Source organism: Artemia franciscana, chromosome 12 (assembly GCF_032884065.1).
Source record: "Artemia franciscana chromosome 12, ASM3288406v1, whole genome shotgun sequence".
Lineage (NCBI taxonomy): Eukaryota > Metazoa > Arthropoda > Branchiopoda > Anostraca > Artemiidae > Artemia > Artemia franciscana.
In genome coordinates this window covers 7768378-7793792 of record NC_088874.1, presented here as the reverse complement: position 1 = coordinate 7793792, position 25415 = coordinate 7768378, and the positions used below count along the sequence as shown (strand labels likewise).

General features: G+C 33.6%; 2 protein-coding genes across 2 annotated transcripts in view; one reads left to right on the top strand and one right to left on the bottom strand.

The window, feature by feature from the left end:
* The window catches only part of LOC136034175 (interaptin-like), a 442249-nt gene that overhangs the window by 203940 nt on the left and 212894 nt on the right, over positions 1-25415 (top strand). The window lies entirely within an intron of this gene.
* The window catches only part of LOC136034185 (uncharacterized), a gene marked incomplete at its 5' end in the record, with an annotated part of 118292 nt that overhangs the window by 11487 nt on the left and 81390 nt on the right, over positions 1-25415 (bottom strand). Inside the window, 1 exon segment of the mRNA XM_065715363.1 lies at positions 10254-10404. Coding sequence (XP_065571435.1) covers positions 10254-10404 — 151 coding nt within the window.

Genomic DNA, 25415 nt, shown 5'->3' with positions numbered 1-25415 from the left:
CAAGGGCAACTAGCCCCCCCCTCCACCCCATGCCCTCTTTCTCCCCAAAATCGTCCCGTAAAAATTGTGAGAGCCATTTTTAAAAAAAAATAGTTCAAAAATTATATAACAAACACTCTGGTCTCGGTACAACCCCACAGGGCCCGGGGGCAGGCGTTATGAGCTATGACCTAGGGGAATATATGGTTTTTATGGAATGGATGCTCGTATAAATTTCAGAGAGGGCTCATTTGATTGGAAACTGAAAATTCTAGTTCACTTTTTAAGAGTCAAAATCGATCAGACGGCAGTTAGCCCTTTTCCCCCATGCCCTTTTCCCCAATTGCATCATATAAAAATTTTGAGATAAACATATTGTCAAAAATTGTTCAAAGGGCTCACAACAAAAAATCTAGTGTTGACACAACCCCGAGGGCCCGGGAGCAGGCGTTTCAAGTTATACCCTAGGTGCAAATATGGTTCTTATAGAAGGGATGCGCATATACGCTTCAGGAGGGCTGATTTGATTGGAAATTAAAAGATCTAGTTCCCTTTTTCAGATTCAAAAGAGATTGAAGGGCAACTAGCCTTTCCCTACTTCACGCCCTTTTCCCCTAAACCCACCCGATACGAATTTTAAGATGACAATTTCTAAAAGATAGTTCCAACATTGGATATTCTTGGGATCTTAGAATTTTCGTAGAATGGTCAATCGATCAAAAATTTTGAGTTTTAGTGCCTATTTTAAAAGCTAAAAGTGATAGTACATTTGTCACTGTGAATGTTCGAAAGCTGATTAATGTTGACATTCATTCATGAATGTCAATGAATGTCATTAATGGTGAATGTCCAAAATTCCCTTTTTTCAACTTGGATTCAATTAGCTTTCTCAGTCTTGCAAGCTTTGACGCGAAAAGTTAAAGTTAGGTTAAATCAAATTAGGTTATAAATCTCAGAAATGGGTTAAAAACATAACCTAACCTGTCACCATCAAACCTTGTATAAAACTAAAAAAGTTGATTGGCAACGCTGATTAAATGTAAGGAAAAAAAGAAGGTATTTTGGAAATTCACCGGTCAATGTCAACATTCACAAAATTCAGACATTTACGGTAACACATTCACAAGCACCGGTCCTCATCTTTTTTTTTTTTGGAAATTCAGAGTTCTAGTAACTTTTTTTAAAATAAAAAATGATTGGAGGCCAACCAGCTCCAATCCTAGAATCTTTTGTTTATATCCAGTGTTTTTATAACCCTTTAGGACAGCTGGTCAACATTTGATGTACCCATTTTATTCAAATAGCTGAAAACATAAATAAATTGACATCAAAGAATAACAAAAACCTATAGTTCCTCTGTTGAGGGCTGTAAATTGTAAGAACTGTCATTTACTTACATATAGATCTCAAAAGCGGAAAAAGGGGCATGATTTTGGGAGTCCAGTAGCGGGACAAGTACAAGGATAAATTTCTTAGTAAAAACGATTATAAAAATTTTGTTGTGGAAACAGAGAGGGGCTAGGAGCCCTGAAACATAACATCAATTCTTTTTTCCCTGATCAATCAAAACTTACACGTGTTAGTCCTTTGGTCAAGGGGACTAATGTGGAATGCATTATTTTAAAATTTGCTGCTTTGAAATTGGTGCCTTCTGTAACAAAAGGGACTAAAAAAGGGCAATATTTTTGAATGGTCTGGTACTTATATGAAACTATTGGCTTAGAGGACCCCAATGCAGAAAAAAAGTTACTTTTCTTGTAATGCAGCCCAAAAATGGCAAGAAAAGTACCAAAAATCTTTTTCCCACCCTCTTCAAATGGAAGGAACTAATCAAAATTAAGGCTCTCATCTATAGTCAGTCCCTTGGTACCTTTTGAAAGGTATATCTCATGAAAGAACTCAAAACTTACAAAACCGGAAGGGGACTCATTCGACAGCAAATTGAAAGCTCCTGGGCACCAATTAAAGGCCAAAAACTACTGGAGCGTAGTCAGCTTCTCTCTTGAATCAATTTCTGCTGTCCTGCAATACTTTAACACCTCTGATATTGAAAGAAATTTTGCGATATCTGTTTTGTTCAAAAATTTTGAAATGTCAAATAAGATTGCCCTCGGAGTTCACATCAACCCACAGCCCCAATGTTATATTTTATGTTACCTTGTTTTTATAGATGAACCCCCAGAAACACAAAAAAGAATTAAAATGAAACAAAAATGTAAAAATAAACACTATAAGGTATTCCACAGCACAGATTCTGGCCATGCTTGGTAGAATATATTAAAATCGACTGTTGTTTCATTATTTTTATAGAAAGTGTGGTTTTTATAGAAAGTGTGGTCCTATATACTCGGGAGGGGTCTCATTGGTTTGGTAATCAGAAGTATTAGTGCCCTTTTTAAGAGTCAACGTGATCAGAGAGCAGCTATTCCTCATCCACATGTCGTGTTTTCCCGATATGCATCCAATAGAAATTTTGAAATATCCATTTTATTCAAATAGTCCAAAGGTTATATAACAAGGCTTTTGGGATTGTTACAAATCACCAAAGCCTGAGCGCAAGTGGTGTAAGCTATGCTCAGGGGCATTTAAGGTTTATATGGAAGAGCTGGTTGTATAAACTTAAGAGGTGGCTCATTTGTTTGAAAACTGGAAGCTCTAGTTCTATTTTAACAGTCAAAAGTGATGGTAGGTCAACTATACCCACTAACTACCCCACTTTTCAGAAAACTCGTCTGATTGAAATTGTGAGATATCCATTTTAAAACAAAGTAGTCCAAGAACATATAAACAGTACCTCTAGACTTGGAATCCCCTCCACAGCCCAGGAAACTATAAAGTTTGTATGGAATGGATTGTCGTATAAGCTTCAGATGGGCTCATTTAGTGTGAAATTTGAAGGCAATTAAAAAAATCAAATGTTTTCCTTCTTGTAACTTTAGTAAATATAAAATATTAAGATCTTAAGGAATAAATATGAGCATATATACATCTATACATATATATATATATATATATATATATATATATATATATATATATATATATATATATATATATATATATATATATATATATATATATATATTAAAGTGACAATGTACTTTCATTTATAGTTTTTCATTAAAGTGCAAATCTTGTTCTGGCCTTGGGAAGGCATAGGGGTTGTGAACCCTAATGATGTCAATTTCTGCTCGTTTTGAGTTTGATTGTGTTGTTTATTGTAATTTGTGTTCATTTTGGTATTCATTTATTTATTGATGCTGATTTATGATAATTTTACGCTTAGTAGATTACTTGATTTTTACTTCATTTTTTACATTTTCGGTTTAATGGAGTTCTTTAATTTTCCTTGAAAAATCTATTTTATAGAAAAAGTTTTTTAATTAATTTCTATAAGAATCCAGATTTTGGCTTGTTATTTAATGCTGGACGTAATTTTGTAGCAATTTTTCATAGCATTTGTTCTATGATGCTTTGGATTTATGGGTAAGGGGAAAAATATTCAAATATTTGGGTTGAAAATATGCTGTTTTATACAGCTGAGGAAATGCCCTCTTGCCTCATTTCACAATCCACAGAAATTTGATTAGATAAAGACTGAGAGGCAATTCCAACAATTCAAATCATAAGCCCCTAAAACCAAAATCCAAGAGCTCTAAACAAGGGGAATCTCAGAACTGATAAGAGCTTAAAGAGTTGAGGAACATGGAATATTGTCAAAAATCTCTTTTATGTAAATCAAAAGTCTATGTAGAGGGCAGGGTTGTATCCAGGATCCTGTCAAGGGGTGAGGGGTGGCTTACGATTTTTTTAAAGAAAGTACAAAAGAACTTTACAAAACTCATCAAAAATTTGGTTACATTCATGTTTGTTACGTTTGTACTAGTCGGACAAACATTTTTTTTTGAGGGCTGTTAAATATCCCAACCCCCTGGAAATGACCTTGATAGCGTATAGCCAACATACCCTGATTCATTAATTAAAGCATAAAAACAGTTTTCACATTAACCGTTTATTTTGTGTGGACTATGTGACTTCAGGAAGAAATGCATCACCGCAGGGTGCTATTTCCTCTGAAAGTGTGAATTTCAATGCATAGATTTCCAAATCGATTGGCCATCTCAAAATTTCCACCGATTGCAACTTGGTTCTCTTTGGGCAAATTATAGATTTTTGCTGCAAAATGACAGACACCACTTTGCTCTGACACCATCTTTTGGCTATTTAAAAATAGAGCTAGAAATTATCTATTCGAATTTTCTTTTGATCTTCTAGGATTATTGGTTCGATACAATGCAAAATCCTGCTGCCAGAACTTCTTTTCTTTGAGTTTTGGTTACTACTAGCCCAGGCCACTTCTCAGTTTCAATTTGTTGCCACAAATTATAGAAAGGGATTGTGAATGGTTGCTCTGTTCCATTATGGGGGGAGGGGTAAAGTGAAGTACTACCGACTAAAGGAATCATTGAGGGATCCGTATTGAATTGGTTTTCAGATTTTCGTGTCCATCCGTATTTGAGGTATTTGGTGCCCATCCGCATTAGGTCCCGAACCGTATTTGAAGTATTTGATCCCCATCCGTACTTAGTGTCCATCCCTATTTGAGGCAATCGGTGCCCATCCGTATTTGAGGTATATGGTGCCCATCTGTATAGCTTCCTAAGTAAACAAGTTAAACGCCAATAAATTGCATTGTCACTAAAACCTCGCAGCGTTAAAAATTTGACTTAGTTAGATTGTTTTTCAGAGGTGTAAAAACAAGAAATAAGGAAACCCTTAAGGATTTATTATTTCCTTGAACCATAATTCTAGTAAGTGGGAGTGAGCTGTAGAGGTCGTAAAGAATCAAAAAACGAATAAAGGACCTATCTCAGCTGGGTGCCAAAGTTCAACAAAATCCTTGGTAATAAATCTTCTGTTAAAGAAACCATATTTATGAAGAATTCCTTTTAAATAGAAAATTCCTACTGAGCTACCTGAGAGGGAAAGGGGAAAATAAGCTCAAAGAAAAAGATAAGAGCATGTAAAGACTTTTTTCACAAGATATGCTGAAGTTTTAAAACGAAAATAGATAAAGTGAGAAGCATTACATTAGTTAAGTTAACTGTTCAAGCTATAAAGCATCTTTTCGTGGATATCAAACCATTTCTTAGACATAACTAAAATGGAGCAGAAGTGAGCTACTGAAAAACGGATAGAATTTTTGTTAAGACAATGAATTTTGGAAAAAAAAAAGTATTTTACAATTACTATTAGAAGTCCGAAAATATTGGTTTTATAACCAGAAGGCTTTATCAGCAGAAAAGAAAATATAAGAAGAAAAACTAGCTTAAACAGCACCCGGATAAAAAGATGGAAAGTATCCAAGTGATAAAAGAAAATAATAATAACCGTAATAAGTTAAACAAAAACAACTCACAGCTGATAAATGTCCTAATTGTTGTTTTTTGAAAAAATGGAATTTATTAGCAAAAAGCACTAGGAATGGTAAATGCTGTATACTGTTGTACCTGTCCAAGCTATCTTCTGATATGATATTCTGAGTTATGATATTAGATTCTGATATGAGAAATAAGGTTTTGATATGTTGTTCTGATTTCTGACATGACATTGTTATATGAGACATGAGATTCCGAGATTCCAAAAAAAGTTAACCAAGTTTTCTTGGACAATAAAAATTCATAAATCTGACTAAGTCTTATCATCTAAAACAGAGAATTATAGATCCTTCGCTTGCAAGATAACGCTGGACATGCAATATCTCAAGAAGGTCCGCGAAAATTTTCCGTTACTCTGGTCAATCTAGTAATTTTATGACTAACCTCATTTACGGTGTTCTAGATCGTCTTTGCAAAGCGACCTAAATAATTAAAATTCAAATGATGGGAATTCAGATTTATAATTTATAAATATAAATTTATTACCATTTTGAACGAATTCAAACGCCAATAAAAAGAGTCAAAAGTTTTGGCAAAAAACCTTCACTTCCATTATACTTACTTATTTGTTTAACATACTTTTGCGAATTAATTTAGGACAGAAAGTTCGACAGGTTTTTGTAAAATTTGGGCGAAGTTACTTAGAACCACATTCTTCAACGTTTAGTTTCTACTTTTACTTTTTATTGTTCTATTTAGTCTAGAATGTCATTCAGATTTTCATCTGCAAAATTGGGACATCAGTCCAAAGAGTAACCGTTATGATTATAATTTTAATTTCATTCATCTGGAAGCCATTAGAAAGTTTTATTTTAATCAAAAGTTTAAGTTTTTAGAAAGAGCACTTTCAAAGCATTTCCTGCCGTTTTTCGCAAAATATAAAGTCTACAGAACAGAATATACTGTGTGGTACTGGAATTATAAGGATCAGTTTTTGTCCATAGAGAATACTTATAACTCCGGGGTGCCAATTCATGAAAATGCAGGGGGGATGATTTTTATTATTTTTTTATGAAAATAAAAAAGAGGTGTTTCCGAAATATAGGAGGGGGGATAAATAAAAGAAATGTACAAAATACAGAGAGAATGGCACTTGTACTATCCCAAGTGCCCCTGCTAGAACTACGAACTTTCAGTGACTGCAATTTAAATTTAGAACAACATCAAACAGTTCGTGGTAACGAACTTTAGTAAGGAGCGACCCGGCTCAATAGTAACCGAAACTCTAAAAAATGGAATTTTGATACCAATAGCTACATCAAATGAATCGCATTTAATGCTGACTTTAAGTATATAAGTTTCATCAAGATCAGTTATACCCATCAAAAGTTACGAGCCTGAGAAAGTTTGCCTCATTTTAGAAAATAGGGGGAAACACCCCTAGAAGTCATACAATCTTAACGAAAATCACACCATCAGATTCAGCGTATCATAGAACCTTATTGTAGAAGTTTCAAGCTCCTATCTACAAAAATGTAGAATTTCGCCTTTTTTTCCAGAAGACACATCGCGGATGCGTCTTTATTTGTTTATTTGTTTGTTTTTTTGTTTGTTTGTTTTTTTCCCAGGGGTGATCGTATCGACTGGGTGGTCCTAGAATGTCGCAAGAGGGCTCATTTTAACGGAAATTAAAAGTTCTAGTGCCCTATTTAAGTGACAAAAAAATTGGAAGGCACCTAGGCCCCCTCCCACGCTCATTTTTTCCCAAAAGTCACCGGATCAAAATTCTGAGATAGCCATTTTGTTCACCATAGTCGAAAAACTAATAACTATGTCTTTAGGGACGACTTACTCCCCCGCAGTTCCCGAGGGAGGGGCTGCAAGTTACAAACTTTGACCTGTGTTTGCATATAGTAATGATTACTGGGAAATGTATAGGCGTTTCCAGGGGGATTTTTTTTTGGTTAGGGGGAGATCTGAGGGAGGAGGGTTACGTGGGAGGATATTTCCATGGAGAAACTTGTCATGGGGGAAGAAAATTTCAATGAAGGGGGCGCAGGGTTTTCTAGCATTATTTGAAAAAAACAATGAAAAAATAAATATGAAAAGTTTTTTCTACTGAAAGTAAGGAGCAGCATTAAAGCTTAAAACGAACAAAAATTATTACGCATATGAGGGGTTTACCTCCTCGTTATACCTCACTCTTTACGCTAAAGTATTTTAGGAATTTCAACTATTTATTCTACGACCTTTATGATTCAGAGGTCATTCTTAAGGAATTGGGACGAAATTTAAGCTTTAGGGTAAAGAGCGAGGTATCGACGAGGGTTGAACCCCCTCATACACGCAATAAAAACATACGAATATAGAAGTTCGTTACGTAAATTAATTCGTAAGTTACGTATATTTTTTACCAATGAAAACGTTTGTAAAAAATTAAAAGTTCTAGTTGGTTTTTTAAGTAACCAAAAAATTGGAGGGCAACTAGGCCTCCTCCCTCGTTCTTTTCTTCTCAAAATCTTCCGATTAATTGCAATTAATTAATACGCAAATTTAGTTTTAATTATTTATGTGCGGAGAACCAAGATCAAAACATGCATTAATTCAAAAACGTCCAGAAAGTAAATAAAAAAAAACAAGTTTTTTTAAATGAAATTAAGGAGCAACATTAAAACTTAAAACGAACAGAAATTACTTCGTTTATGAAAGGGTTTTTCCTCTTCAACGCCCCTCTCTTTACGCTAAAGTTTCTTACTGTTTTAAAAATAGAGTTAAGAGAAAGAGTCGACTTCCACTAGGAAGTTAATAGTATTCCAAGGTTCACCTGCGTAAAATTAAAAATACAAAATAATTCTCAAGGTATTTTGTATGCTAGATATAATTTTTGAGGGTCCCAATATCCCAAGCCAAATGAACTCCATGTCTAATCTCAAATTCTGTGTAAAAAACTGCAATAGCTGAAGTAGTGGCAGTCTTAAGACCCCATCATAAACGTTTAACTGGACTGTAATTTAGCCTATATCAGTTTATCGAACAGTTCGTGGTAACGAACTGTAGTAAGGAGCGATCCGGCTCAATAGTAACCAAAACTCTAAAAAATTGAATTTTGATATCAATAGCTACATCAAAAGAATCGCATTTTAATGCTGATTTTAAATATATAAGTTTCATCAAGTTTTGTCTTACCCATAAAAAGTTACGAGCCTGAGAAAATTTGCCTTATTTAGGAAAATAGGGGGAAACACCCCCTAAAAGTCGTAGGATCTTAACGAAAATGACACCATCAGATTCAGCGTATCAGAGAACCCTACTGTAGAAGTTTCAAGCTCCTATCTACAAAAATGTGGAATTTTGTATTTTTTGCCAGAAGACAAATCACGGGTGCGTGTTTATTTCCCCAGGGGTCATCGTATCGACCAAGCGGTCCTAGAATGTCGCAAGAGGGCTCATTTAACGGAAATGAAAAGTTCTAGTGCCCTTTTTAAGTGACCAAAAAAATTGGAGGGCACCTAGGCCCCCTCCCACGCTCATTTTTTCTCCAAAGTCAACAGATCAAAATTTTGAGATAGCCATTTTGTTCCGCATAGTCAAAAACCATAATAACTATGTCTTTGGGAATGACTTACACCCCCAAAGTCCCTGGGGGTGGGGCTGCAACTTACAAACTTCGACCAGTGTTTACATATAATAATGGTTATTGGGAAGTGTACAGTCGGTTTCAGGGGATTTTTTTTTGGTTTTGGGGGTGGGGTTGAGGGGAGGGGGCTATGTGGGAGGATCTTTCCATGGAGAAATGTGTCATGGGGGAACAGAAATTCAATGAAAAGGGCGCAGGATTTTCTAAAATTACTATAAAAAAACAATGAAAAAGTAAACATGGAAAATTTTTTTTCAATTGAAAGTAAAGAGTAGCATTGAAACTTAAAACGAACAGAGATTATTACGCATGTGAGGGGTTCTAAAAATACTTTAGCATAAAGAGCGAGGTATTTAGGAGGAGATAAATACCTCGCTCTTTATGCTATAGTATTTTTAGTAGTTTCAACTATTCATTCTTCGGCCTTTCTGATTCAGGGGTCATTCTTAAAGAATTGGGACAAAACTTGCGATTTAGTGTAAAGAACGAGGTATTAACGAGGATACAAACCTTCTCATATACATAATAAAAATTAAAGAATATAAAAGTTTGTTACGTAAGATAATTCTTAAGTTACGTATATTTTTTACTAATAGAAAAATTCGTTAAAAATAAAAATTTATAGTTGCCTTTTTATGTAACCGAAAAATTGCATGTCAACTAGGCCTCCTTTCCCATCCCTTATTTCTCAAAATCGTCTGATCAAAACTAAGAGAAAGCCATTTAGCCAAAAAAGGAATTAATATGCAAATTTCATTTTAATAATTTATGTGTGGAGAGCCAAAATCAAACATGCATTAATTCAAAAACGTTCAGAAATTACATAAGAAAAACTAGTTTTTTTAACTGAAAGTAAGGAGCGACATTAAAACTTAAAACGAACAGAAATTACTCCGTAGATGAAATGGGTTGTCCCCTCCGCAATCCTTCGCTCTTTACGCTAAAGTTTGACTCTTTGCCACAATTCTGCTTTTTAATACAATTAAAAGCTTTAGCGTAAAGAGCGAGGGATTCCGGAGGGGACAACCCATTTCATATACGGAGTAATTTCTGTTCGTTTTAAGTTTTAATGTCGCTCCTTACTTTCAGTTAAAAAAACTAGTTTTTTTTTATGTAATCCACAAACTAGAATCAGTCTTCTCAAAGTTTTTCCATGTCAGACTGAGTAGAAAAAAAAAAAAAAAAAAAAAAAAAAAAAAAAAAAAAAAAAAAAAAAAAACATTAGGCTATTTTAGAACCGAAAAAGTTCTAGTACTTACCCATAATCGGAGAACTGGATATAATTTTCCCCCGAGACATAGTCTTGTCACCATCATTAATTGTTTTAGGAGCCAAAACACTCATTGTGATGTTGGTTTCTGAAGTAGGTACTGTTTTTTGAAAAACATCTTCTTCAGTAGATTGGACCCTCTAGGAAAGAATCACATGACTCTTGAGTGTTAAATGTAGACTAGTCACATGGTAAACAGTGAATGTTTTTTGTTTTTTTTTGAAAAGATACTGTCTCAGGTATGCTTTCATTCTATTGCATTGTGCCAAAATAGAGATAAAAAAAAAATGTCAAAAAAGATCATCCAAACTTAAAGTACCGTAAACATCAAAATGAATAAGAAATTCTTGACCATCCCCTCCCCTAGAACCGAATCATGCTTACTCATGCCTGGGTATTGCAAATTTCCAAGATTATTCTTTTGAAATTTTCCAAATTCTGAATTTTTTACGGCGACACGGCATTTTCGTCAGTTTTGCCACTTTGAACAGTGAGAAGAAATCAATAGAACTGATGATATTATCATTTTAAGTCATTTTTCAGGTATTTTCATAGTAAAAATTATGCATTAAATCAATTGGTTCATATGTTCGCAAGCCAACCCTGCATGATACACCATGTCTATTCATTCCACCGTCTCACACTATTACTGGTCTCCTGGTACCCCATAGCACCCCTTCAGCATTCCTAAGACACTTTCCAGGTATTTTCCTGATAAAAATCATGCACTAAATCCATTGATTCATGTTTTCGCAAACCAACCCCCCACCATATACCATCTCAATTCATGCCACTGTTTCAGACTATGAACGCCCCTCTGGTGCCATCTAGAACCCCCTTATCATTCCTAAGACATTTTCCAGACATTTTCTTGTTAAAAATCAGGCATTAAATCCAATGATGTATGTTTTCACAAGCCATCCCAACGTGATACACCGTGCCAGTTGACACCACCGTGTCACACTATTACTGGCCCTCTGGGACCCCCACATCATTCCTAAGACATTTCCCAGATGTTTTCTTGCTAAAAATCATGCATTAAATCCATTGGTTCATGTTTCTGCTAGCAACCCCTCAACAAACGCGATACACCATTTCAATTTACTTCAACGCGCCACACTATGATTGGCCCTCTACAATCCTGTAGCACCCTTGTCATAGTCTTAAGTCTTAAGACATTTTCCTGATATTTTCTTGTTAAAAATATTGCATTATATCCATTCGCTTAAGTTTTCACAAGCCATCCTTCCGCGATTAGCCATGCCAATTCACACCAACGTTTGACGCTATTACTGGCCCTCTGGCACCCCTTAATCATTCTTAAGTCATTTTGAAGATATGTTCTTTTTTATAAATTATGTTTTAGATCCTTTGGTTTTAGTTTTCGCAAGCCGTCCTAAACATGATACACCACGTCAATTCACGCCTCCGTGCCACACTATGAATGCCCATTTGGCACCCCCTAAACATTCCTCAGAAGTTTTCGAAGTTTGTTCTTGTTAAAAATCATACATTAAATCCAATGGTTCCTTTTTTTTTTCAAGCCAATCCTCCGTGATACACCATGCCAATTCACATCACTGTGTCACACTATTAGTGTCCGAATGTCACCCCCCTCATCATCTCTAAGACATTTTCAAGATATATTCTTGTGTAAAACATGTTTTAAATTCAATGGTTTGTGTTTTGGAAAGCCACCCTCAACATGATACACTTTAAGTCACTGTGGCATACTACGCCACCCTCTGATGCAAATTATCACACCTAAAGCATTCTCACAGATTTTCCTACAAAAATCACTTGATAAACTAAAAATGACAATTGTTTATATTTGAACAGTGGAAACTTGATAAAAATCATGCAGTAAATCCATTGATTCATGTTTTCGCAATCCAACCCCCTCCCATCATATACCATCTCAACTCATGCCACTGTTTCAGACTATAAACGCCCCTCTTGTGCCATCTAGCACCTCCTTATCATTACTAAGACATTTTCCAGACATTTTCTTGTTAAATATCATGCATTAAATCCAATGGTGCATGTTTTCACAAGCCACCCCAACGTGATACACCGTGCCAATTCACACCACCGAATCACACTATTACTGGCCCTCTGGAACCCCCTGGAAACTCCCCATCATTCCTTAGGTATTTTCCAGATGTTTTCTTGCTAAAAAAAAATGCATTAAATCCATTGGTTCATGTTTTTGCTAGCAACCCCTCAACAAACGTAATACAACATCTCGCCACCGCGCCACCGCGACAGCACTACAATTCATGCCACCGTGCCACACTATGATTGACCATCTGGCAAGAATTAAGACAATTTCCTGATATAACCTTGCTATGAATCATGCATTATATCCATTGGCTCAAGTTTTCGCAAGCCATCCCTCCGCAATAGGCCATGCCAATTCACATCGCCGTCTGACGCTATTACTGGCCCTCTGGCGCCTCTTAATCATTCCTAAGCCATTTCAAAGATATATTCTTGTTATATATAATTTTTTCATCCTTTGGTTCATGTTTTCGCAAGCCATCCTAAGAATGATACTCCATGTCAATTCATGCCACTGTGCCCCACCATGAATGCCCCTTTGGCACCCCCTAAGCATTCCTGAGAAATTTTCAAAACATTTTTTTGTTCAAAATCATACATAAAGTCCAACGGTTCATATTGTAGCAAGTCAATCCTCCGTGATACACCATGCCAATTCACACCACCGTGTCACAATATTAGTGTCCCTCTGGCACCCCCTCATCATTTCTCAGACATTTCCAAGATGTATTCTTGTTATAAATATGTTTTTAATCCAATGGTTTGTGTTTTTGATAGCCACCCTCATTATGATACATTTCACGTCACTGTGCCATACTATGCCGCCCTATGGTGTAAATTATCGAAACTAAAGTATTCTCACAGATTTTCCTACAAAAAATCACTTTATAAATTAAAAATTACTATTTTTTATATTAGAACAGTGGAAATTTGCCATTTTATTGTTTGATTGTAATGTTCCATGGATATTTCCTAGTCAGTGGCACTCAATGGCTAGAATATGGCGCCCTCTGGTGAGCATTATCACTCCTAAAGAATTTTATGACATTTTCCTAAAAAATAACCGTTTATACTCGGAATGATCATTTAAACTTGAAGTAAAATTCTGAATTGTGTTTTTTTCTAATGACTCCTAGTAATCGAAGCCGCCCGTGAAGCTTGTGCAATAATTTTTCTCCTCCTGAAACCACTTCTGTTCATGGAACTTGTCGTTTGCTGATTTTTGTTTGCTGATTTTGACCTTTGCTGATTTTTCTTTATGAAATTTATCTTGATATTTTTCCCTGTGAAACTTGTTGCATGTTGATTTATTCTTTTGCGAAACTTAGTTTATCATAATATATTTTTTCGTCAAGTGTGTTGGATGTGGATTATTTCTTAAAAAAATTTATTTTATTTTGATTTATTTTTTCGAGAAACTTGTTATGTTTTTATTTCTTCTTCATGACACTTGCTGCATGTTAATTTTTTCGTCGTGAAACTTGTACATTGATTTTTCTCTTCGCGAAGCTTGTTTTGTTCATGGAAATTGTTGCGTGCTGGATTTTGTTCCTTAGACAAAACTCATCTTGATATTTTTCTTCGTGAAACTTGTTGCATGATGATTTATTCTGTCGTGAAACTTAGTGCATCTGGATTTTTATTTTTGCCTGTTAGTTTTTCATCGTGAAACGTAATGCACGCTAATTTTTGTTCGTGAAAATTTTTGCACGTGGGTTGTTTCTTAAATAACTTTAATGTATCTTGATTTATGTCTTCGAGAAAATTGTTGCGTTTTTATTTTTTCTGCACAAAACTTATTGCAAGTTGATTTTTCTCTTCGTGAAACTTTTGCATGATTTTTCTCCTGTTGAAACTGGTTTTGTTCGTGGAACTTGTTGCGTGCTAGTTTTTGTTCCTGAAAGTTAATTTATCTAGATAATTTAATTCGTGAAATATGGTGTATGCTGATTTATTGTTTCGTGAAATTTAAACTATCTGGATTTTTCTTCAAGGAAAATGATGCCTGTTAGTTTTTCTTCGTGAAACGTGATGCATGTTGATTCTTGTTCGTGAAACCTGTTGCATGTGGAATATTTCTTCAAAAAACTTAATTTATCTTGATTTATACCGTATAGAAGACTGGTTATATTTTAATTTATTCTTCATGAAACTTGTTGTTTGTTCATTTTTCTAATCATAAAACTTGTACATTCATTTTTTTTCCACGTGAAACTGGTTCTGTTCATGGAACTTGTTATGTGCTGATTTTTGTTCGTGAAACTTAATTTATTTTGATATTTTTCTTCGTGAAACTTGTTGTATGTTGATTTATTATTTTGTGAAGCTTAATTTTCAATAATGTTTTTTTTCATGAATCTTGTTGCATGCTGGTTTTTCTTCGTGAAAAATGATACAAACTGATTTTTGGTCTTGTAAATTGTTGCTTGTAGATCATTTGCTCAAGAAACTATAATGTATTTTGATTTATGTTTTGAAAAATGCATTATATTCCTATTTGTTTTTCATGAAACTTGTTGAATGATGATGTTTCTCTTCATGAAACTTGCACATTGAACTTGTTGAACCTTTTTCTTGTTAGTGAAACTTAATTTATCGTGTTGCATTTGGTGTTTTCTTCGTGAAACATGATGTATGCTAAATTTTATTCGTGGAACGTGATGCAACTTGATCATTCCTTGAAGAAAATTAACATATCTTGATATCTAACTTGTTGCATGGTGGTTTTTTCTTCATGAAATATGACGCACTGAATTTTGTTCGTGAAACTTGACACATGTTTATAATTTCTTTAAGAAAACTAATATATCTTGATTTATATCTTCGAGAAACTTGTCATATTTTTATTTTTTCTTCATTTGAACATTGATGTTTCTCCTTCTGTATTTTGTTCGTGGAACGTAATTTGTCTTGATATTTTTCTTCGTGAAACTTAATTTTCAAGATTTTTTTGTCGTAAAACTTGTTGCATATTATTTTTTCTTCGTGAAGCATGATTCATGCTGAGTTTTGTTCGTGAGAATTGATGCATGTGGATTATTTCTTAAAGAAACTTAATATATCTAGATTTATGTTTTCGAGAAACCTGTTATATTTTTATTTCTTCTTCGTGAAACTTGTACATTGATTTTTCTCCTTTTGAGCCTGATTTTTTTCGTGGAACATGTTGCGTGCTGATTTTTCTTCGTAAAACATAATTTGTCTTGATATCTTTTTCCGTAAAACTTGTTGCATGTTGGTTACATGTGTGCATTGTTGCATCTTGTAACAATGTTGGTTACTTGTTACAAGATGCCTACTGATTTTCGTTCGTTAGTTTTTTCGAAACTCTTGATTTTGTTTGTTTTTATTTTGTTAACCTAAACTAGTAGCATGTAAGAAAAAGTTTGTAAGTTTCACGAAGAGAAAATTCAACGAGTAACAAGTTTCATGACGAACAAATAAAAAGATAACAAGTTTCTCGAACTCATTAATCGTGATAGATTAAAATTCTTGAGTAAGTAATCCATATGCCACAAGTCTCACAAAAAAAATCAGCATGTATTACGTTTCACGAAGAAAAAACCAACTTGCAATAAGTTTCATAATGAAAAATATCATGATAAAGTAAGTTTCACGAAAGAATCAACCAAAATATGACAAATTTTCACGAAGATAAATATCAAGATAAATTGAGATTCAAGAAAAAAAATCCGCAAGCAGCAAGTCCCATCAACAAAATCAGTTTTACGAGGAAAAATATCAATGTACAAGTTTCGCGAAGAGAATAAATCAACATGCAACAAGTATCAGGAACAAAGATATCAAGATAAATAAAACCTCACGAACAAAATACAGCACACAAAATATTCCACGAACAAAACCCGTTTCAAAAGGAGAAAAACCAATATACAAGTTTCACGAAGAGGAAGACTAACATGCAACAAGTTTCATGAAGAAGAAATTAAAATAAAACAAGTTTCTCAAAGACATGAATCAGAATATATTGAATTTTTGAAGATATAATCCGAATGCAACAATCTTCTCGAACAAAAATCAGCTTTCATCATGTTTTTTGTAGAAAAACCAATATGTTACAAGTTCCACGAAAAAATATCACGATAAATAAAATTTCACAAAAGAATATATCAAAATACAACAAGTTTTACGAAGAAAAATATCAATATATATTAAATTTCACGAAGAAAATTCAGCAATTAACAAGTTCCACGAGCAAAACCACTTTCAGGAGAAGAAAAATCAAAGCACAAATTTCACGAAGACGAAAATCAACATGCAAAAAGTTGCATGAAGAAGAAATAAAAATATAACAAGTCTTCTTGACGGTATAAATCAAGATACATTAAGTTTCTTGCAGAACTAATCCACAGGCAACAAGTTTCATGAACGAAAATCAGCATGCATCATGTTTCACGAAGAGAAAACCATCATGCAACAAGTTCCACGAAGAAAAAATTATGATAAATTAAGTTTCACGAAAGAATAAACCAATATACAACGAGTTTCTAGAGAAAATATCAAGGTAAATCAGGCTTCACGAACACAAATCAGCACCCAAAAAGTTGCACGAACCAAACCCGTATCATGAAAGAAACAAATCAATGTACAAGTTTCACGAAGACAAAAATCAAACCCAAAAAAGTTCCGTGAAGAAGAAATGAAAATATAGCAAGTTTCTTGAAGTCATAAATCAAGATACATTAAGTTTTTTTCAAGAATTTATCCACATGCAGCAAGTTTCTTGATATAAATCTTGGCAGCATCATGTGTCACGAAAAAAAAAAACATATAACAAGTTTCACGAAGAAAAATATCAGGATCAATTATGTTTTGCGAACAAAAATCAGCACACAACAAGTTCCTATGAACAAAACCAGTTTCATGAAGAGAAAAATCAATGTACATGTTTCACGAAGACAAATAAAAATATAAAAAGTTTCTCGACGGCATAAATCAAGACTCATTAAGTTTCTTGAAGATATAATCCACTTGCAACAAGTTTCATGAACAAAAAATATCAAGATAAATCAAGTTTCACAAAAGAATAAAACAGCATACAACAAGTTTATGAAGAAAATTGTCAAGATAAATTAAGTTTCACGAACAAAAATCAGTACGCAACAAGATCCACGAACAAAAAGCGGTTTCACACAGAGAAAAGTCGATGTGAAAGCTTCACGAAGAGAAAAATCGACAAGCAACAAATTTCATGAAGAATAAATATGACAGAAGAGAAAATGAAATAGGTTTGTCGAAGACATCAATCGAGGTAAATTAAGTTTCTTGTAGAACTAACCCACAAGCAAAAAGGTTCACGAACAAAAATCAGCATGCATCGTGTTTCCCGAAGAAAAAATCAACATGCAACAAGTTTCACGAAGAAAAATACTATGATAAAACAAGTTCACAAAAAAAACCGGTTTCACAAGGAGAAAAATCAATGTAAAAGTTTCACGAAGAGAAAAATCAACATGCATTGTTTTGCAAAGTTTCTTGAAGTGAAATAAAAACATAGCAAGTTTTTCGAACACAAAAATCACGATAAATTCAGTTCATGAAGAAATAGTCCACATACAGTAAGTTTCACGAACAAAAATGAGCCAGCATCATGTTTCACGAAGAAACCCCCGACATGCAACAAGTTTTACGAAGAAAAATATCATGGTAACTTAATTTTAATGAAAGAATAAATAAACATACAGAAAGTTTCACGAAGAAAAATATCAAGGTAAATTAAGTTTTAACAATGAAAATTAGCACAAAACAAGTTCCTTCAACAAAACCGGTTTCACGAAGACAAAAATCAATGTACACGAAGATCAAAATCACGTTGAAAAAGAAAAATATAACAAGTTTCTCGATGGTTTAGATCAAGATACATCAAATTTCTTGAAAAAAAACAATCCACATGCAACAAGTTTTGCGAACGAAAATCGACATGCATCATGTTCCAGGAAGAAAAAACCAATATTCTACAAGTTTCACGAGGAAAAAAAACATCATGATAAGTTAAGTTCCACAAAAGAATAAAGCAACATACAACAAGTTCACTAAGAAAATATCAAGATAAATTAAGTTTCACCAGCGAAAATCAGTACGCAACAATTTCCATGAACAAAACCTTTTTCACGAGGAGAAAAATCAATGTACAATTAACAAACGACAAGTTTCACGAAGAAAATGTCAAGATAAATTGTCTAATGAACAAAATCAGCACGCAACAATTTACATGAACAAAACCGGTTTCACGAGGAGAAAAGTCAATGTACAAGTTTCACGTGTGGATCAATTGCTATGAGTCATCAAAAGAAACGCTATTGGGAATTTTGTTTTAAGTTTAAATGATCGTTTGAGTGTAAACGGTTATTTTTAATAGGAAAATGTATGAAAATGCTTTAGGTTTGATAATGCCCGTCAGAAGGTGCCACATGCAAGCCATTCAGCGCCACAGACCGGGAATTATCATGGAATGTTACAATCTAACAATGAAATGGCAAGTTTCCACAGTTCAAATAAAAACAATGGTTATTTTTAGTCTATAACGTTATTTTTATAGAAAATGTGTGAAAATCCTTCAGGTGTTATGATGTGCGAAAGAGGGTAGTAAAGCGTGTCAGAGTGACATGATTTGACATGGTGTATTATGCTGAGGGTCTTTTGGAAAAACACGAGCCAGTAGATTTAAAACATATTTTTAACAAGGAAACATCTGAAGGGGTGCCAGAGAACTCAGGAGGGACAGTAATGGTGTGACAAGGTGTTCTGAATTGACATATTCTATTACCCTGAACTCGCAAAACTTCTAAGATTTCATGCATTTTGCTCATACTTTCATCTAAGATGCTTAAATCTTCAGCATAATTGAAGTTCAGGAAGGTTTTCTTCCGTATTTGATTCCTTGTTCTCTCATTGCCTTTACTGGGCTCCTTAAGACATGTCTATCAAAATGATCCATATAAATCGGTATAGAACACAAACCAGCTTAACTCCTGATTTAACACGAAAATAAATAAAAAAAGAAGTTTTTTTCAACTGAAAGAAAGGAACAATATTATTAAAAAGAAAAGAAATTATTACGCATACGAGGAGGGTTACCCCCTTCTTAAAACCTCGCTCGTCACACTAAAGTCTTTGGGAATTTATAAAAAAGTTATTTATTGTTCTATTTAAATGATCCTTATGTTTCACGAGTCGTTCTCAAACAATTGGCACAAAACTTAAACTATAACGTAAAGAGCGAGCCCTTGAAGAGGGGGCAACCCCCCTCGTATATGTAATAATTTCTGTTCATTTCAAGTTTTAATATTGCTACTTACTTTCAGTTGAAAAAATAGTTGTTTTCAAAATCCGGCTCCACCAGCACGGAAAAATCCCCCTCCTTACGGAATGATCCTTTGAACAATTCAATCCTGGTGAAAATATACCCCGGACAATTACCCTTAATACCTACAGGCGTAAAATTGAGTCAGTAAAGACAATGCAAGAAATAAAAAGAAATTCTGGCAAATTTCCCCAGTATACAATTTCCCTTGAAAAGCTCACCCCCAGAAAAGTTCTCTCTCCATGGAAAGTTCCCACCCAAAAAACGTATGCATACTTCCCAAAATGCTAATACTATACAATTACTATATTTAAACAACGGGCAAGTTTTGTAACTTAGAGACCTTTCCCCAGGGGTTGTGGGGGGTCATGTTACCTCCAAATACAAAATTATTAGGCCTTTCAACTATGCTGAACAAAATAGAAATATCAGAATTTGGGTTAGACGATTTTGGGAAAAAAGTGGCACGAAAATAAATAAAAAAGGTATAGAACAAAAACCAGCTTAACTCCTGATTTAACACGAAAATAAATAAAAAAAGAAGTTTTTTTCAACTGAAAGAAAGGAACAATATTAAAAAAAGAGCAGAAATTAGTACGCATACGAGGAGGGTTACCCCCTTCTTAAAACCTCGCTCGTCACACTAAAGTCTTTGGGAATTTATAAAAATTCCTCATGTTACCTCCAAATACAAAATTTTTAGGCCTTTCAACTATGCTGAACAAAATAGAAATCTCAGAATTTTGGTTAGACGATTTTGGGAAAAAAGTGGCTCGGGAGTGGGCTAGCTGCCCTCTAATTTTTGATTACTTAAATAGGGCACTAGAATTTTTAATTTTTGTTAGAATGAGCCTTCTCTCGATGCTCTAGGTCTACTGGGTCGATACAAAAAATCACCCTTGGGAAAAAGTACAAAATTCCTCATTTTTGCAGATAAGAGCTTGAAACCTCTACAGTCGGGTTTTCTCATATGCTGAATCTGTTGGTGTGATTTTCATTAAGATTTTATGAATCTGAGGGGCCTTTACCCCTTTTTTGAAAATAAGGCAAATTTTCTCAGGCTTGTAACCTTTGGTGGGTGTAACTAAAATTGATAAAACTTTTTATTTAAAATCAACATAAAAACTCAATTCTTTTTATATATTTATTGGTATTAAAATATCGTTTTTTAGAGTTTTTGTCAGGTTTGCAAAGTTTTTGTAAGTTTTTGTAAGGTTTGTAAGGTTAGCTGTAAGGTTTTGCAAAATCGTATGTCTCACGGGGAACATAAAAAAAAATTGCCAACGCAAATTAAAAATTTGGATTGTCTTATGATGTACACAGCTTAACAGTAAAGTAAGATTTTTAAACTTTTTCTTTTATTTCTAGATAGTTCCCGAATAAGAAAATTTAGTTAGGTTTAGGTTTACAATGACAAAAATATAACCATACACAGCAAAAAAAAGTGTCAGACCTTGTTAAAAATAGAAGCATTTCATCGTGACGTTTTGCATAAAGTAAAAGTAAGCATGTCGCAGGCCACTTTGTGTGTGAAAATTGACAATAATATTTTTTATTTTGTAAGCGATGCAAGCTCAACATTAAACAAAAGATTCCCAAATAGGAATCACAATTAATTAGAAACAGAGGTTAAATATGGATTAATTTTAGAATGTCAAACCTAATGTCTGGTAAGCATATTCGTTCAAGACAGCATTTACTTTTCACTTTTTTCTGATTCTTCAAATCTCCCTAGCTAAAAAATGATGTTGTTGAAGTTCTGAGACTGTGAAAAAGATAACTGTGCATAAACTGCGAAACTGTGCATAGTTATTCTTTTTAGTTGGTTTTGCTCAAATCACAGGCTTTCTTCACTTATGATTTTATAACTTAGATGAATTTGATTACGGAGCCAAATCCATTTTGCCCTCGTCTTAGTCACTTAGTTCATAGATTCTTGAGGTAAAAGATTGTTTTCAACTTTTTAGTCTGTTTTAAAACGGCTTAAATTTTGTTTTTATATTTCTTAGTTTCAATTTTTTTTTGGTTGATGGGGCAAATTTTTTTTAATCATGTCTAAACAAAAATTTGTTTTATCTGTAATTTTAACTTAAGGTACCACGCCCACAATCAAGTTTTCTTACTTCTGCGCTACCAGGTCTTGTATAATACTTGTTTTATAGTTTTTGTGAGTTTATAAAAATCCATTTTGGGAACGAGGTTAAAATAATTCTTACATTGTTATTTTTTGTCTATTTTTATCTCTAAAAGAAGGAGAACCTAAAAGCCTTATAGTATTTCTGTGAGAATGTCGAACAATAGAATATCCAGCATACAAAAAAGTCGTGCTTGAACTTAAGAAGTTAAAAAAACATTATCCTCTGAGAAATTTCAGAAGGCCATAAAATGTCCAAATGTGGCTATATAGCCACTATTTTAACTTGAGGGGTTAGCCTAGTCTAATTGAGGGATGCATTAACTATTTAGGGTCTACTTAACTATTTTCAATTACGCTTTTTTTTATATATTTTGCTATACTATACTGAGGCAAAACACTTGCTTGGAATTTTTTCTTATAAATTCAAAAAATTATTGCGTCAGAAAGATATGACAATAGGAAAATTCTCCAACTAAAGAATCTACTAAAGCTAATAATTACTTAAAAAGTTAGATAATACTCTACAAAAATTCTATATAACATCATAAATTTGGCTAATTGATGGATAAATCTGAAAATGATTAATTTAATGACAATATACTCTCTTTTTGGTGCATGTTACAGCTGTTATCTTGTCGCTAGACTCTGTGTTTCATAGGAAAGGAAAAATAACTAATTATTTGACAAAAGTATGTTCTTGTTTTGGTGCAAGGTACACCTGTTACCTTGTCACCAAACTCTGCGTTTTACAGGAGAGTAAAATACTTAATTTAATGAGAAAAGTATATTTTCCTTTTACAGCCGTTACCTTGTCGCCAAACTCTGTGTTTCGCAAGAAAGAAAAAATAATAATTTCGTGACAAAAGTATGCTGTTCCCTTGTCGCGAAATTTTGTGTTTCACAGAGAAGGAAAAATAAATAATTATATGATAAATATATGTTTTCCTTTTGTTGTAAGATACAGCTGTTACCTTGTCGCCAAACTCTGTGTTTCACACGAAAGGAAAAATAATTAATTAATGACAAATTTATATTCTCCTTTTGATGCAAGTTAAAGCTGTTACCTTGTCGCTAAACTCTGTGTTTCAAAGGGAAGAAAAAATAATTAATTTAAGGACAAAAGTATATTCTCCTTTTGGTGCAAATTACAGCCCTTACCGTCGCCAAACTTTGTGTTTCTCAGGAAAGAAAAAATTGTTAATTATATGACAAAAGTTTATTTTCATTTTATTGCAAGTTACAGCTGTTACCTTGTCGCCAAACTCTGTGTTTCACACGAAAGGAAAAATATTTAATTAATGATAAAAATATATTCTCCTTTTGGTGCAAGTTAAAGCTGTTACCTTGTCGCCAAACTCTGTGTTTCAAAGGGAAGGGAAAATAATTAATTTAATGACAAAAGTATATTCTCCTTTTGGTGCAAGTTAAAGCTGTTACCTTGTCGCCAAACTCTGTGTTTCAAAGGGAAGGAAAAATAATTAATTAATGACAAAATTATATTCTCCTTTTGGTGCAAGTTAAAGCTATTACCTTGTCGCCAACCTCTGTGTTTCAAAGGGAAGGAAAAATAATTAATTTAAGGACGAAAGTATATTCTCCTTTTGGTGCAAATTACAGCCCTTACCGTCACCAAACTTTTTGTTTCTCAGGAAAGAAAAAATAATTAATTATATGACAAAAGTTTATTGTCCTTTTATTGCAAGTTACAGCTGTTACCTTATCGCCAAACTCTGTGTTTCACACGAAAGGAAAAATATTTAATTATTGATAAAAATATATTCTCCTTTTGGTGCAAGTTAAAGCTGTTACCTTGTCGCCAAACTCTGCGTTTCAAAGGGAAGGGAAAATAATTAATTTAATGACAAAAGTATATTATCCTTTTGGTGCAAGTTAAAGCTGTTACCTTGTCGCCAAACTCTGTGTTTCAAAGGGAAGGAAAAATAATTAATTAATGACAAAATTATATTCTCCTTTTGGTGCAAGTTAAAGCTATTACCTTGTCGCCAACCTCTGTGTTTCAAAGGGAAGGAAAAATAATTAATTTAAGGACGAAAGTATATTCTCCTTTTGGTGCAAATTACAGCCCTTACCGTCACCAAACTTTTTGTTTCTCAGGAAAGAAAAAATAATTAATTATATGACAAAAGTTTATTGTCCTTTTATTGCAAGTTACAGCTGTTACCTTGTCGCCAAACTCTGTGTTTCACACGAAAGGAAAAATATTTAATTATTGATAAAAATATATTCTCCTTTTGGTGCAAGTTAAAGCTGTTACCTTGTCGCCAAACTCTGCGTTTCAAAGGGAAGGGAAAATAATTAATTTAATGACAAAAGTATATTATCCTTTTGGTGCAAGTTAAAGCTATTACCTTGTCGCCAACCTCTGTGTTTCAAAGGGAAGGAAAAATAATTAATTTAAGGACGAAAGTATATTCTCCTTTTGGTGCAAATTACAGCCCTTACCGTCACCAAACTTTTTGTTTCTCAGGAAAGAAAAAATAATTAATTATATGACAAAAGTTTATTGTCCTTTTATTGCAAGTTACAGCTGTTACCTTGTCGCCAAACTCTGTGTTTCACACGAAAGGAAAAATATTTAATTATTGATAAAAATATATTCTCCTTTTGGTGCAAGTTAAAGCTGTTACCTTGTCGCCAAACTCTGCGTTTCAAAGGGAAGGGAAAATAATTAATTTAATGACAAAAGTATATTATCCTTTTGGTGCAAGTTAAAGCTGTTACCTTGTCGCCAAACTCTGTGTTTCAAAGGGAAGGAAAAATAATTAATTAATGACAAAATTATATTCTCCTTTTGGTGCAAGTTAAAGCTATTACCTTGTCGCCAACCTCTGTGTTTCAAAGGGAAGGAAAAATAATTAATTTAAGGACGAAAGTATATTCTCCTTTTGGTGCAAATTACAGCCCTTACCGTCACCAAACTTTGTGTTTCTCAGGAAAGAAAAAATAATTAATTATATGACAAAAGTTTATTGTCCTTTTATTGCAAGTTACAGCTGTTACCTTGTCGCCAAACTCTGTGTTTCACACGAAAGGAAAAATAATTAATTAATGACAAAAATATATTCTCCTTTTGGTGCAGGTTAAAGCTGTTACCTTGTTGCCAAACTCTGTGTTTCAAAGGGAAGGAAAAATAATTAATTTAATGACAAAAGTATATTCTCCTTTTGGTGCAAATTACAGCCCTTACTGTCGCCAAACTTTGTGTTTCACAGGAAAGGAAAACTAATTTATTATATGATAAATGTATATTCTCCTTTCGATACAAGTTAGAGCAGTTATATTGTCGCCGAAATCTGTACTTCACAGGAAACATAAATATTAAAAGAAGAAGTTCAATATTTTTTCTCTTCTTACAAGTAACTTGTATTAAAAGGCAGTTTATCTTCTGAATAAATGTCTTCATATAATCAAGATAATGCTGCTCAATGTGCATTAGCTTTAAGATGTCTTAAGCGTGCTTGTTGCTATTTTAAAGGTTTTTCTCGTTGAGTAATCTTTCCCTACAGGAAAATTTAATTTACAATTTCATTAGAGAAAAGCTTTTTATTCTATAGAAGATTATTGAGAATGAACCTCTCAAAGTTCTTCATGGGTATTTGTTTGGAGCACTT